Source organism: Mycteria americana, chromosome 6, assembly GCF_035582795.1.
Source record: "Mycteria americana isolate JAX WOST 10 ecotype Jacksonville Zoo and Gardens chromosome 6, USCA_MyAme_1.0, whole genome shotgun sequence".
Lineage (NCBI taxonomy): Eukaryota > Metazoa > Chordata > Aves > Ciconiiformes > Ciconiidae > Mycteria > Mycteria americana.
The window spans coordinates 55,124,522-55,141,126 of record NC_134370.1 but is presented as its reverse complement, the minus strand read 5'-3'; the positions used below and the strand labels follow the sequence as shown (position 1 = coordinate 55,141,126).

The 16,605-nt window shown below is 40.2% G+C and overlaps 1 protein-coding gene across 10 annotated transcripts in view; it reads left to right on the top strand.

The window, feature by feature from the left end:
* The window catches only part of CGNL1 (cingulin like 1), a 72,308-nt gene that overhangs the window by 32,317 nt on the left and 23,386 nt on the right, over nucleotides 1-16,605 (top strand). For 9 of the 10 annotated variants that reach the window (XR_012776234.1, XM_075505924.1, XM_075505927.1 and 6 more), the window contains exons 9-10: nucleotides 8,390-8,596; nucleotides 8,919-9,023. Coding sequence is in view for 9 of the 10 variants with exons in the window: in XM_075505924.1 (XP_075362039.1) it covers nucleotides 8,390-8,596; nucleotides 8,919-9,023 (312 nt within the window). In the remaining variant the exon portion in view is untranslated. The remainder of the gene's footprint in view (nucleotides 1-8,389; nucleotides 8,597-8,918; nucleotides 9,024-16,605) is intronic. The other variant, XM_075505931.1, reaches the window with a different exon arrangement.

Below are 16,605 nucleotides of genomic sequence, written 5' to 3'. Positions count from 1 at the left end.
TAAGAAATAGCGTCTGAGGTTAGAAGAATTGCCTAAAGGCCCTAGTGGGGAAAAATACCAGAACTACAAACAGAAATAAAGACCTGTTATTTGCATTCATAAGCTTTAAAAACTAGATGACTATACCTGAATAATACTGATTTCAGAAGCTCTCTCTGAAGAGCTAATAAAGATTACAATTAAAGGGCTGTCTCTACGGAGAGACTGAGTATATTTGTCCTTTTTTCCTTGGGTGTCAGTCTTTGGGTGTATGTTGGTTTTGTTTTTTTCTTTCTTTGGAAATCACCTGCATGTTACCTAGAGAAATCAGTGTCTAGTTGTTTTATTTAAACTTGATTTGTTTATATACAAAAAGGAGAGGAAAAGACAATAGAAAGGCATTTAATATCTCCATCACTGCTACCCCCTCAGGATCATCTGAGGGAGCTGGGTAGATCTGAATCCCTGAAGCCACATGAAACTTTTTACATGTAGTTCAAGAAGTTAAACTACTAGTCCAGCATCAACCTAAAAAGGTGGCCCATGAGACTTTAGAGTTGGTTTCAGCAGACAGTGTCTTCCTTGATACCTTAACTGTTCCACACCAGGAATAGAATGAAGTGAGCAGCCATACCATTCCCTTTTTTTCAGAAGGTTTTGGAAGATTATTGTGTCATTTACTTTGATTCCACAAGTATGAATATGGAAAGAATATTTGAAAGTCTGTTACTTCCATTAAAAAAACTTCTGTTTGTGCTCTAGCTCATTTTGAATGGAGATTTATTCTTTAGATTTGTACTTCAAGTATGACAATTAAAGAACAAACAGTTAATGGGTTGAATTCAGTTCTACTCAGTTGAACTTGATTCTGAAAGGCAATGTGAAGGTTTTTAGAAAATTTTGCTGAGTTGTGCCTAATAAACATTGAATCTGCCAAAATTTAACAACTCTAATAAGCTGTGAATGAGATACTTAGCTTCCCCTCACTTTAGCTCTTCCTGTATTTTGTAAAAGGACTCTAAAGGTCCCGTACTGTGCAGTCACTGCCAAAGGGGAATTTCACCAGCTGAAACACTGAAGTCAGCCAAAACCATTTTTTAATGATCAGTTACACAACCACTCTCATGTCCTTGCCAGTGTTGAGGGTGTGGTAAAAAAAGGTGTGGAGTCACAGAACATTTTCTGCATTCCTATCCAAGGGGTTTTTTGCTGTATTCAGGTTGAAATAGAATATTTCATTTGCATCTTGAAGACCCTGTTTGTGTGTTCTGTCCAGTTTCTTTGGGTTTACACAATAGTGGGTGGTGGGAAGGATTTTGATGCTTTTTGTACTAACTGATCTTCATCTCCGATTCTTTAAGTCTGTTCACTGCTTGCACCAAAGTTGAGAGTAGAATAGTATATAAATATATTTGCTTTACTGAGATTTCTGCAATAAAGGAGTTGGAACAATATTTATTGTTTTATTTAAACTTGGTGTTGACTAATTTTAATGTATTTAAAAATATTTCTGGACACGTATACAACTATATACAAAGACACAAACCCAAACTTTATTAGATTCATTTCTTGTTAGGCAAAACACCTGAAAGGAGCAGGATGAGAAGTGAGGGAATTGAATTTCACTGCTCAGGTTCCCTTATGGAGAGTAACTTTCTTAGGCCCAAAGCTGAAAACTAAATGCTGCATGCATATGCACTCCAGCAGCTGTGACTATGTGGGCTCAGATAAGCAGACCTGCACTAGGTAAAACTTTATAAATCAGGTGTACATATCAAATCAAATAGTACACATATGTATGTGCATGCATTCTCTCACTTTCTTCTCATCCATCTGTTATGAGTTAAAAGTAGCTTTGTACTCAGTTAAACACAATGCTAGAATATTTCATTTATCAATGTTTTTCACACTTTGGTCTGTTCCTACACTCAGTACAATACTATTAAAAACTTCTGAAGAAAGAATTATATTGATTATTTCACAAACTTTAATTCCTTTTCCTAGCATAGCTGCAAGCTCATGAGTAATGTTATTCCCCGTATTAAGTATAGGAAAGTAAGAGGTAGAGAGATTACTGTCAAAAGGATCCATTAGTTGTGCATGTTCAAATTGAGGTGCCGAGGTTAACATAATGTTAACCATTAGATAGTCCTTGGTATATTCAGGGTACAATTTTTGCTGACTTCAGTTGCAACTGTGCACTCAAGAGTTTGGAAACCAAACCCTAGTGTCTCAAATCAAGAACCAAGGAAATTAAGGAGCATGCAGTTATCCCCTCTGGAAAGTTTTGGTTGAGTGACTTGCCTCAGGAGCTCTTTGGCAGAGACAAGAATAGAGTCCAGATTCTCTAGGGCTTTATTTGGGTACTTTAGCTGTAAAACTATCCTTTCTCTTACTGCCTCACTCATTTCTGCAGCACTCCTTTATTTCTGCAGCAACAGCCTCTTCCACTGTAAACCCTTGACTTGTTCTCAAGCTGATTGACTAATCCTTAAGCTTCAGAATTAAAATGTATGAGAACTATTAAAAAAATTCAATGGTTATTGACTGTCATAGATAATTTTCCTCCATGTTTGATCTTCTTTGTGGTCAGAAACTGATTTTTTGCAGTGGACCTTTCTTTTAGGATTTGATAACTTGTTTTATTCATAGTGGTTTGGGTCCACTGCTGGGCTAATAAGTGAAACTACTGCATGTGTAGTATAGCACAATGACAATGTCAGAATGCAGAAGCTTATCTTCTAGGAGTCACAGAGGACTTTGTATTGTGGGATCTCATCATTACAGCTGTGTCTTCTTTCTTCCAGACAGGCTACTTTCTGGTTTTTTTCAGCTTTCTTCAGAAATTTGCAACCCATTTCCAGCTTCTTTTACCTAATCTCTGTAGCTTAAGTCTGCTGATAAGGCTTGCTCAGTCTTAAATCATGAGTTTAAACATGATAACATTTGAGAAAGGATAATAAAATATTTCATGTATTCAAAAATAATAAATGAGAAGAAGGTATGTGTGTGTTTAAGAAGTCTGCAAGGATGTGGGTATTAAGAGGAAGTTATTATTCCTTCAGAGATTGAAGAGTTGGAAATCTGAATGTGAAACAGGCTAAACATAGGGAATAGCAGGCACTGAATGCCGTGGAAGACAGAGTGAAGACAGGCAGATTGGAAGGAAAACCAAAGCAAATGCAGGCAAACAAACATAACAAGGAAAATGCTATAGGGTTTTTACCTTACATAAATATAATTCCATAATATAATATAGTTTAAAAGTTGGTTTGTGAAAACATACTGCCACAATTAGCAAGTGGGAGTAAAAAGAAATAAGCGTGGTTTATATATCATAGGGAAGAAACTGCAGTCTTGGAATTGAGATATGTTAATTTTAAGATCCAGAGAGCCCACTTCAATGCTTGATACAATTCCCCTCCCCCCTGTTTTTTGGGGGGGTTGGGGCTTGTTGTTGTTTGGTTTGGTTTTGGTTTTTTATGTGTTTTTTTTGTTTTTGTTTTTGTTTTTTTTTGGGGGGGGGGTGTGTTTGTATGGCAAATATGTCTGAATATACAGTATTTCATTCCAGCTCTTGTCTTCAAGAGTCTTGTTTAACCAGTTTTATCTGTTATGTGCTCTGTACGTCTTTATGTACATAATCTCATTTCAACTCTCTGAAGAGGCTGATCCACAATTCTGTGAATGAAAGATCATGTTATATTAACAACGTTAGTGTTCCATATTCAGCTTAAATAATTACTTTGTGACCTTTACCCAGTTCTGTTACCATGGGTTAAATTTATATAAACTTAATTAAAATGATTGCCAAAACTTTACCAACATCCCCAAATATTAAATGTAGCAATGTAAAGGATTTATGAATGGGTACCAACAGGAGTCATTAACTGGTGTAGTGTCATCAAGCCTTAAGGACCTTTTGTTAAGTCACACTGTTTATGTACAGCACCATTACAAATTAATCATGTGGACAGAAGGGTATGAATCCACAGCACAATCTGTGTATGCTAGTTCTCCCTGTCTGGCTTTTTTTTCGTCATTTGTACTTACTAGCCCTATAGTGTTCAGTTATCCTTCTGCTTTCATCCTTATCGCTCTAACCCACTCTAATTCAACGCTTTTGCAAACAGCTTTCAACTCCTTTTTTGAATGTGTGAGCCAGTCACTGAATTTTAAATGAAAGCTGTGCCTTCTTGCTCGTGTAGACAGAACCAAAGAGAATAGGATTACCACTGGCTGTTAGCAAATACCATCTGTTGTACAGTTTAAACTGTCTATGCTGTTGCCACGTTCAGTTTTAGCCTATGAAGTGCAATAATTGGTATTCAGAATTTATCAATGTACATAGTAATTTCTCTGTAATTTCAGTGCAGTGGTTTTCATATCTTCTACTGGCATGTTTTATTAGGGGAATTTTATGCAGAATATAGTGGGCCATCTCTAATGACAGACTGGTAAGTTTAACGTATGGTCTCTACATGAGTAATATTGCCTTCTAGTTGCTTGGGGCTGGTTGAGTACACTGGCTGTGTGGTAGGGTTCCATAATCAAAGGATGCAACCAGCTATTTCTGCTTCAGCAGTGTCCATGTATGATTTGATAGCTGCTGGCCTGAACCTTATGTAACTGTTCAATATATGGATGGGGATCTCTCTCCACCGTGTTCTCCCCTAATAGTGTCACTACAAGGTCTGTCAGAACTACATTTCAGTGCTTGTCTCCTTTGCATATTCTTTCTAATGATACCTAGGCTCTTTTCTATCATGTTGACCTGTCTTCCCAAGAGAGGACCTGGAGGGGGAGGTACAAGGTGATGTGTACCTCCATCAGGAGAGGCGCAGAGAGAAAGGAGAAAGGAAGAGGCGCAGAGTTTTTTGATACCCTAACTTTCTGTGGCAATATGCTACAGGATATAGCATGTATTGCCAAAAGCTATTATAACCAGAAGCTTCATTTATGCCAGTGAAGAGCTCTGCATACAATTCTCATTAGACTGGGGATAAATGAATATAGGCTTTTTTTCTATGTAAACCCAGCTGTGTAATTTGGCTCGTTTGGAGAAGTGATGCTATGTGTGCATTTTCTACTCAAAGAACATCTAAATTGTATTTGTGTGGTTTGACTTTGTTTAAATTTCACTATCAAATTGAAGATACTCATGTATTGTTTTTTCTAATGTCATCCTGAATGATATCCTGAAGGTGATCTTCCATGCCTTATTTGTATAGTACAATTGTGTAAGGTAAACTGATAGGATAGATACTCCTATGTTTCTTCTCAGTCTTCTCTGAAACAAGTTGAAAAGATCTTGAAACAATAGTTTACAGTGAATTGTGCATTGTGAAGAAAATTTTTTCTACTCTCCCTAGAAGATAAGTAAGAAAAATGCCCATTTTCCAACTAAAATACAGTAAAGCTCCCTGTATATACTAAGGGAGTTTTCCTACCATCTTGAAAAAGTGTGTGTGTGAGAGTGTATATATTTGTTGTTGGTATTTTTTAAGACATACCCCTTCCAGGTGAAATAAGGGAATTTTGTACTTAACATGTTAGAGAAATTGTTTGGGAACAGTTCGTTCACGTGAAGGTGTAACCCTTGTAATGGTGCCAAGGTCATTAGAGACCTGTGGAGATCTGCTGGTTAAGTGCTAGTCACTCAGGCAGCTGGAACTTTAGGCAGGTTTTACTTATATACCCAATTTATTTCCAAGATTTTAAATTAGGTTAATGAAGATGATACTTGTAACTTGCCCTTTATACTTCTTTACCTTTTATATATATTTACCTAGCATCTTGCTAACTTGCTGAAATACATACTGAAAAAGGAGAGAGGATACCAGTTTAGTTTAATTTTAGTGGCTGGAACAGTATCCTAAGATACAAGCAGCAAAAGGCAGGCTGGAGCAGATCTCTAGATATTACTGCATCAGTGTAGGTTGAACTTAATTTTGAGCCTCTTAGGTTAAATACATATATATATGTATGTATTTATGTGTATATTCATCTATATAGATCTGTGTGTGCATGTACTTCTAAGTAAATAATACTTCCTGTGTTGGGAAAGTAGAGCAAACCATGGTAGATGAGGTAGTGGAATCTTCAGGTACAGTGTGGGTCTGCTGCAGTCCTCTCTTACTGTGCAGCCCTGTGTAGGCGGTTGGATGAAAAAGAACAGACAAATCAACATTCCTTTCCCTGAACTCCCCAGCATGCCTCAGCTGCTTTCACTCAGCTCCAGAAAGGGGAAATGAGACAAAAAGGAGCCACTGGTGAAGTGCTTGCTAATTAGTAAAACTTTGCTGTATGCTAAAGCAAAAATTAAAGGAATATATAAATGCTATTGAAATTTCAGTATGTGAGAACTTAAAGCATCAACAGAGATGTATTTCAGAGCTTTTAACTAGTTGTGTACTTAGAAGAACAAGTTTTTTCAGTATTTTCAAAAGACCAGAACTTGTCAGCCTACTTATGCTGCCAGGTTTTGTATAAGTTCATTGACCCTGTAGACAGTCTGAGTGTTTTCTGAGTTACTGCTTTATCAAACTAATTTGCATGATTTTAAAGCTGTTGCTTGCTAGAAAACAATCTAGTGAGGGCGCACTTTGTAAACACCCTTTTATATAACCTTACTTATTTCTTTTGGGGGTGGGGAGGGGAAAATGGGGAGCTACAATCAAAAATAGCATAACTGAAAAGTGAATATTTCACAAAATAGTTTCTTACCAAACCACTCTGTAGGATTTCTTTTGTTTTCAGCCAGATAAACACAATTTCACATGCAAAAATGTTATGCTTCAGTAATTAATGTGTAATTACCTATTGTCACCAGATAATGTAGAGGCCAAAGGTATAAATGGATTCAAAAAGGATTAGAGAAATTAATGGATGATACATTCATGGAAGAAAAACAGTGAGAGCTGGGAATGTGTAATGGAGAAAGTCTTGCCCCATAGTAGTTCTTGCTCTTTTTGTCCATAAACATCAGCTATGGCCACTGGAGAGAATGCTGGTCTAGATTGACTCATGTGTCTGTTCTGGTGTTCTTTCTGTTGTTTAAGGCCTTAATGGAAGGCAGCGAGCCTATACATGAGAACCAGATCTTTGCAGAGTATTGCTTTGTATCAGACCCTGGATGCCCAAGAGCAAGAACCACAAATTATATCTTAGACTGTGTTCTTTGGAGGTGATTCTGATTGACAAGTCAATGAAGAGCAAAGATGAAATCCTTCCAGCTCTTTACTCCACAGAATTAAATGTTTACAAGTACATACTTGGCCTGTGTTATAGTATAACAGTATAGATAGTATAACAATAAAGATACATACTTCCACTCATGGTTTCCACAATAAATGGTAGGGTGTTTCAGAGAGGGTAAGTGGTGAGACTAAGGTGATGATTAGCTCTGAAAAGTTACATGCTGCAGCCAGTTACCCTGCAAAAAAGAAATCTGTCACCACATGTGATAAATTGTGATTAGTTTATTATAATTTGTCTTTGTGCTGTATATTGATTTGAGTTTCTGAAAAAATACAAAGTATATCTTTTTGAATACAAGTTGAACTCAGTAGCTAAACTCCTTCCATCCTCAGGCAGTAACTGAAAACCAAGCAGAACTTCTACTAAGTACAGCCCCATGTGTGGGCTGTATGAGATGCAGGTAGAGCTGCACCAGTACCACTGTAAGGTACTTCCAGTCTCTATTGCTTGTTCATGCCTGCTCACCATCTGCTCTTCTGTGCTGACATAGCGCTTTGTGGGACCATGTTTTGAAATGGATTGGGGCTTTTTTCTAGTAACACCTCCCCCCCCCGGCCTTTTTTTTAACTGTCAAGATCTCTTTATATTTATCTGTGTGTATATATGTTACAGTTGATCCTGTTCCCTAAGTTGATGCATTTGTTGATCACAAATAGTTGCATGGATGTAGAGTGTTTTAGTGCTTGGAATAAGCAGTGGGGCGAGACTGCCTAAATTTTGTGTTGCTGTGGAAGACACTCATCATCAATATGTTCTTCCTTAAAGGTCCATATGGCTTTTGGTGTCTGAGTTTTTTAGATTACTTGGAATTACCTAACAATGGGATTTGGTAATGAAAATATTTTAGGGCAATAAAGAGGAAGATGTTAAGGTGAAAATATGTGACAGCAGGCATGAGACTGTTCAGGTGTTGTATGTTACTTTAGCACGTAGGTATGCCTGAGAAGAAAAAAATGCTCCTTGTGTGTTCTCCCAGAGTCATATGAATAATAAAAAAGCATGTTTGTAATGCATACAGACTTTAAATTAAATTCTTTGTCGACATTTTAATGTTATATCCTAGCTGTATTTGCTGTGGTGCCATATGAAACTTCTGTCAGAAAACAGCATCAATTTTTTTTTTAAACATGACATGATTTGTTTTCACTAGAGTGCTGCTGTCCTTGCCAGTGAAAGAAATGCTGCACAAGAGGTGCGAAATAGTATAGAAAATCAAGTCAAAGAGCTGACTGAGGAAAATGAACAGTTGAAGAGAACAGTTGATGAGCTAGAGAGTAAGATTGAAGAGTTGCACAAACAAATTGGTAGTATGAAAGGAGAAGAAAATTCAGTGAAGGAAAAAATAAAGAGATATGAGGTAAGTTAAGAAAACAAGCCCCTTAAGTAGTCTCCTTCCTGTTTGCAAAGGATACACTATAGAACAAAAACTGACAAAGAGGAGGATGGGCAATGTCACTGGGAAGGCTAAGCAAAACCAGCAGGTTTTCCAGAAGCAGGATGCAGTTTACTGACATGTATAGGAAAGATTTCTCCAGTGAAAACCAGTGTAAAAGCAAATCACAGCTTGCAATTGGGGAGATCAGTTATAGGCCAGAGCGAACATACTTTATAGCTCAGTTTACTTGTCAGATTAAAGGCCTTGCCACTATTTCTAAATGTATCAAATCATATTATTGCAGGAAGAGAAGCAACAATTAGAAGCAGCTTTGAAACATGCTGAAAAGGAGGCAAAAGAATTGGTAGTGTTAAAAAGGTCTTTGGACAGCCAACTAGAAGATATGCAGGTAAGAACAAGGGCAATTTGAAATATTTAAATTTTAAATTTCCTGTTTGTTTACCTGAGTCACCATTGCTTTCTGCAGAGTAACATCTCATTCTTCTTGAAGTACACTTTGTTTTGAAGTCCAGGCCTCACCACAATGTTCAAATGTTTCCTGAAAGCATAGCATCATCTAATTAAAATGGTTTTCTTGCTAAAGTTCTCTCTCTCTCTTTTTTTTTTTTTTTTTTTTTTAATTTCCATGGATCTAGCAAAATTTCAGGGAGATGAATTGCAAAATAAACTGCCTAAGGTTTTATAATCTATTTTGCTATTTTGAATGATCATTCAACTCTGGTTGTGTGTCGGTATTTACATGTAAAAGAATACAAAGCTGTACTTGGATATAACTAAAAATATTGGTAGTAGACAAATATCAGGAAATTGGCTTCTCTTTTTATTTTTTATGAACCTGTCTTATTTGCAAATGTTGCATGGAACTGGTATATTTCATCACAAAACCAGAGAAATTTAACATATATCACTAGGACTTGCAGCCTCTTAAACTGTGTGTGAAGTCCTCTTTCCACCTTGCTCCTTACTCTACTTAGTATGCAGGAAAGGATATGCTTTCTCCCAGATTAGCCCAGAAGTTAATCATGTGGAGAATGCATCTACTTCAAAGCAGTGGAGAGGGATGTTGGCAATATTGTGTATGAGTAAAGACAGAATGATTCGGATGTTATGAAAATTGAGGTCTGTTTAGTAAGGAGATGAATGTATATAAATCTTAAAACTCTTCTTATTGACATCATATTCTGTATGTGAAAAAGTTGCAAACCTAATCTTTTCTCTTTGTAATTCACCTTTTACATGTACCAAAGAAGCATCTATTTCTACAGTATCAGATAGTTTAGAATTCTCTTAGTTTTGCTTCTAGAAGCAAAGTTTTTAGGTGATTCTATCAAACAAGTCAGACTCTAAAGTGAGGTATATGTACATTGCTAGCAACCCTTTTTTAATTGAACAGTTGTTTTCCCTTGTCTTCAACACAAATTTTACAGTACTGTTCTGAAAATCTGAAAATGAGACTTGTCTATAAGTGGATTATAAACCAAAGGAAGATTGTATTAACCAGCATGTTCTCATGGTTCAATTAATTATGGTAAAAAGGAAGAAATAACAGCAACAAGAAAGTACTACTATGTCTTTAAAATGGAACGTGCTTCAAGAATATAAGGTTTTAACAGTATGGGTAAGGAAGTTTTGTTTCTACAAAATGGTAGTTTTGGGCTGACGTTCCTTGTAACTACATCAATAAGTGTTTCATCTGAGGCTTTTGGTCAGTTGTGTTTTTTTCTTTTTAAATCTGTTTATCTGTTCTACCTCACTGATTCTCCAGATTTGCTTGTATGTATTACTGATAGTCTGCATAGTCACAATAGATGGCCCGTTGCTCATCATTGGCTTGCATTTAGCACTGTTCTCTAAGAACTCCCTTCTATCACAGCCTGGCTTGACCTTCCTGCACAATATGAATCAATGCACCATATGCATCTCCTGCATCTTGATTAGGCTTGGCTCAAGATGCTTGAAAAGTGTGTTCGTTCTTTTCTGTTTATGCATCCTTCAGGGCATCATGCCAAGTAATGCTGACTCCAGGTTGGGTCTCCAAATTAATCTAGGAAAGGTGACAGAAGAGTCTGCCTTGTCATTTTAGTCACAACTTATGTCTAATTTCTAGCACTCTTCTTGTCCACCAGAAACACGAGTAGTAATGGACTTCAGGATGTAATCAGCAGTCCCTTTTGTTTAGAAAAATTCAGCTTTTCTGTCTTTAGATTTTTGCTTGTTTTAATGAACAATGTTGTGCAGTAGGCTGATTTGGCCTTGCATTACCTTTGATAATTTAGATGTCAAACTTTGGCACTGTAATAATGCTTATCACAGTGGAAACTTAATTCCTGGCGGGCCCATCTTGCTTTTTACATAATACAAATTACTTTTAATGGTGGACTAGCAGAAGAAAGACAATGACAATATGAATAGAATTGTAACAGTTACTGTAAACATAGCCAAATCTATTCCTCCTCTATCCCAAATTTTACTCAGAAAAGATAAAGCTGGAATATACTTAATTATTATAGACAATTTGTTTTAATGCTTTTGTCTAAAATCAACCTCAGTATATATTGAAATTTTCTTTACAGATGGTCAGGCAAGTAGTATTTTTTGTAGTGTCTCATGCTGTGTTATAACCTCTGTTTTAGGGTAGCCTCCTCCATGTAGTCTACTGTTTCAAGAAATTAAATACATCTTAACATTTTTGCAACATTGAGAAGACTTTTGGAAGTTTCTTGAGAACTCTCTTGGGAAAGGAAATAATTTAATATAATTATTATGCACCTTAATCATAGCATATATGGTACTGCAATATATTAAAAAATATCAATTATACTAACATGAATGGAAATGCCAAGTATTCTGTGCTTGTTAAATTAAACAATCGGAACACAGGATCCTTTCCATGGGTGGAAGAATATGAAATTTATCTTTTTGTTGTGGTAAATAATGGTAGGCATGTGGCAGAGCACTGTAAGTTGAAATACATTCTTAATTTTCAGTTATCAGTTGAAATAAATTAATTTTGTTGTCCTGGTTTCAGCTGAGACAGAGTTAATTTTCTTCGTAGCGGCTGGTATGGGGCTATGTTTTGGATTTGTGCTGAAGACAGTGTTGATAATACAGAGATGTTTTAGTTGCTGCTGTACTAGTCAAGGACTTTTCAGCTTCCCGTGCTCTGCCAGGTGCAGAAGAAGATGGGAGGGGACACAGCCAGGATAGTTGATCCAAACTGACCAAAGGGCTATTCCATATCATATGATGTCATGCCCAGTATATAAACTGGGGGGAGTTGGCCGGGGGGTAGCGATCATTGCTCGGGGACTGGCTGGCTGTCGGTCGACGGGTGGTGAGCGGTTGTAATTTTTTTATATATATATATAATATATATATATATATAATTTTTTTCTTTTTTTTTCCCTCCCTTGGGTTTTTTCCCTCTCTCTCTCTCTCTCATTGTTTTTTTCCCCCTCTCATTATAATTCATTATTATTACTACTATTATTTTGTTCCAATTATTAAACTGTTATTATCTCAACCCACAAGTTTTCTTACTTTTGCTCTTTCGATTCTCTCCCCCATCCCATCGGGGGGGAGTGAGCGAGCGGCTGCGTGGTGCTTGGCTGCCGGCTGGGGCTAAACCACGACAGTCCTTTTTGGCGCCCAACGTGGGGCTCGAAGGGTTTGAGATAATAACAGATTAACCAGAGCGTATTAAGGAATTTAGATCTGTTAGTAGTTGTGGGACGTGATATTGACTCGTTTGCTCCTAGCATCGGTTTACCTGATCTGCACCATGCTCATTTCTTTGCCGTACATGTTAAAGATCGGTGTTGGTTTTAGCAGTTTGCTGTGGTCTGCTTTAATTGGTAATGTTTTGTCTGTGAGATTTGCTATTAAAACAGTGACCTTGTATTTATTTTGGTATCTAAGTGCTGTACTGAAACCGTTACTGTATGTCGGGTATCATCTTATGGAGACAATTCGTAATTATACTTCTTCCTCTGAGAGGTTTTTTATGGAGGAAATGCAGAATTGTACCTTCACTACTTTCTTCTACAATGCTTCCTCCTTCATTACAGTAACTTTTCAGTATTTTGAACAACCTTGGGTAGTTAAGATACTTGTATTGGTATTGTTTGGGAATATTGTTTCGATCTTGTCCAGGGTTAGTAAGCAATTTAAGAATATCATCCAGAGGTCTGCCCCAAGGCTGGATAGTTATGAGTGGCAGGGTGTGTGGAATAGCATGGGCAAATGCCTAGGGCGGTGGGCACCTCCAGTGTTTTGGAACTTCACCCCTGAACAAGTGCTGAATCCGGAAAAATTAGTAGAATATTTGGAAAAAGTATGCTGTGACTCTTGCAATTCTAAGGAGATACAAATCGCTGCAATGTGCTGGGGTCTGGCCCATGCCTACCGAGCCCTGTTCAACGCTACTCAGAACCCTCAAGGATCTGGTGGCAAAACAACAGGCACTGCGGCTGCTCCAGCCTCCCCTGCGACAGGCACTGCGGCTGCTCCAGCCTCCCCTGCGACAGGCACTGCGGCTGCTCCAGCCTCCCCTGCGACAGGCACTGCGGCTGCTCCAGCCTCCCCTGCGACAGGCACTGCGGCTGCTCCAGCCTCCCCTGCGACAGGCACTGCGGCTGCTCCAGCCTCCCCTGCGACAGGCACTGCGGCTGCTCCAAACCCCCCTGCGACAGGCACTGCGGCTGCTCCAAACCCCCCTGCGACAGGCACTGCGGCTGCAGCTGCACCGAACAACTCTGTTACAAGCATTGCGGTTCAAACAGGGAACGAACCCGTGTCAGTATCAGTCGCCCCTATACATAAAAAGAAATCCTGGAAGCGGATTGATATGCGAAAAGATTTCAGCCGTCATTCAGGGGAGCACATTGTCACCTGGCTGCTCCGATGCTGGGATAGCGGGGCCAATAGCCTGGAATTAGAGGGTAAGGAAGCCAAGCAGCTGGGATCCCTTTCTAGGGAAGGGGGCATTGACAAAGCGATTGGAAAAGGGGAACCAGCCCGCAGCCTCTGGAGGCGACTCCTGTCAGCTATAAGAGAGAGATATCCCTTCAAGGAAGATGTTGTATACCGCTCTGGGAAATGGACCACCATGGAGAAAGGTATCCAGTACCTGAGGGAACTAGCTGTGCTGGAAGTGATTTATGGTGACCTGAACGACGTGCGGTCACCCATAGATCCAGACGAGGTCCAGTGCACAAGACCCATGTGGCGGAAGTTGGTACGAAACGCACCACCGTCGTGTGCCAACTCACTGGCAATACTGACCTGGAAAGATCGAGACGGTCCAACAGTGAATGAAGCTGCTAGTAACCTCCGAGAATATGAAGAAAGTATCTCTTCCTCCTTTGTCTCAGCTGTGCGGGAACTGTCCCAGGAGTTCAGACAGTTCAAAGAGGATTTGTCCTACTCCCTACCTATACGGACCAGTGTCTCAGCTATTCGGAGTCAGCGTTCTGCTCAAGAGAGAGGATATAGAGGGTACACACCACGGGGCACCCTATGGTTTTACTTGCGTGACCACGGAGAGGACATGAGGAAGTGGGATGGAAAACCTACCTCCACCCTAGAGGCACGGGTACGTGAGTTGCAAGGAAAAACAATCGCCAAAGGGAGTTCTTCCAGGAAAATTGCTGCTCCGGTTTCCAGTGGACAGTTCCCCAGACAGAGTAAGAGGGCTGATTTTACTCCTGATTTTAATGAAGAAATTCCTGACTCATATACACAAGAAAAGGGTAATGAATATTATGACCAGGATTAGGGCGGCCCTGCCTCCAGCCAGGTGGAGGAAAGGGACAACCGGGTTTACTGGACTGTGTGGATTCGATGGCCTGGCACATCAGACCCACAGGAGTATAAAGCTCTTGTAGACACTGGTGCACAGTGTACCCTGATGCCATCAAGCTATATAGGGGCAGAACCCATCTGTATTTGTGGAGTGACAGGGGGATCCCAACAACTGACTGTATTGGAGGTGAGCCTAACTGGGAATGAGTGGCAAAAGCACCCCATTGTGACTGGCCCAGAGGCTCCATGCATCCTTGGCATAGACTATCTCAGGAGAGGGTATTTCAAGGACCCAAAAGGGTATCGGTGGGCTTTTGGTATAGCTGCCTTGGAGACGGAAGAAATTAAACAGCTGTCTGCCTTACCCGGTCTTTCAGAGGACCCTTCTGTTGTGGGGTTGCTGAGGGTCGAAGAACAACAGGTGCCAATCGCTACCACAACAGTGCACCGGAGGCAGTATCGTACCAACCGAGACTCCCTGATTCCCATCCATGAGCTGATTCGTCGACTGGAGAGCCAAGGAGTGATCAGTAAGACTCGTTCACCTTTTAACAGTCCCATATGGCCAGTGAGAAAGTCCAATGGAGAGTGGAGACTAACAGTAGACTATCGTGGCCTGAATGAAGTCACGCCGCCCCTGAGTGCTGCCGTGCCGGACATGTTGGAACTGCAATACGAACTGGAGTCAAAAGCAGCCAAATGGTATGCTACAATTGATATTGCTAATGCGTTTTTCTCAATCCCTTTGGCAGCAGAGTGCAGGCCACAGTTTGCTTTCACTTGGAGGGGCGTTCAGTACACCTGGAATTGACTGCCCCAGGGGTGGAAACACAGCCCTACCATTTGCCATGGACTGATTCAGACTGCATTGGAACAGGGCGAAGCTCCAGAGCATCTGCAATACATTGATGACATCATCGTGTGGGGCAATACAGCAGAGGAAGTTTTTGAGAAAGGGAAGAAAATAGTCCAGATCCTCCTGAAAGCCGGTTTTGCCATAAAACAAAGTAAGGTCAAGGGACCTGCACAGGAAATCCAGTTTTTAGGAATAAAATGGCAAGATGGACGTCGCCAGATCCCAATGGATGTGATTAACAAAATAACAGCCATGTCTCCACCAACTAGCAAAAAGGAAACACAAGCTTTCTTAGGCGTCGTGGGTTTTTGGAGAATGCATATTCCAAATTACAGTTTGATCGTAAGCCCTCTCTACCAAGTGACCCGGAAGAAGAACGATTTCAAATGGGGCCCTGAGCAACGACAAGCCTTTGAACAAATTAAACGGGAGATAGTTCATGCAGTAGCCCTTGGGCCAGTCCGGGCAGGGCAAGACGTAAAAAATGTGCTCTACACCGCAGCCGGGGAGAATGGCCCTACCTGGAGCCTCTGGCAGAAAGCACCAGGGGAAACTCGAGGTCGACCCTTAGGGTTTTGGAGTCGGGGATACAGAGGATCCGAGGCCCGTTATACTCCAACTGAAAAAGAGATATTGGCAGCATATGAAGGGGTTCGAGCTGCTTCAGAAGTGGTTGGTACGGAAGCACAACTCCTCTTGGCACCTTGACTGCCGGTGCTGGGTTGGATGTTCAAAGGGAGGGTCCCCTCTACACATCATGCAACTGATGCTACGTGGAGTAAGTGGGTTGCACTGATCACACAACGGGCTCGGATAGGAAACCCCAATCGCCCAGGAATCTTGGAAGTAATTATGGACTGGCCGGAAGGCAAAGATTTCGGAATATTGCCAGAGGAGGAGGTGACGCGTGCTGAGGAGGCCCCACTGTACAATAAACTACCAGAAAATGAGAAGCAATATGCCCTGTTCACTGATGGGTCCTGTCGTATTGTAGGAAAGCATCGGAGGTGGAAGGCTGCTGTATGGAGTCCTATACGACAAGTGGTAGAAACTGCTGAAGGAGATGGTGAATCAAGCCAATTTGCATTCAGCTGGCTTTAGACATTGCTGAAGGAGAAAAGTGGCCAATGCTCTATCTCTATACTGACTCATGGATGGTGGCGAATGCCCTGTGGGGGTGGTTACAGCAATGGAAGCAGAACAATTGGCAGCGCAGAGGCAAACCCATCTGGGCTGCAGCACTGTGGCAAGATATTGCTGCCCGAGTAGAGAACCTGGTTGTAAAAGTACGTCACGTAGATGCTCACGTACC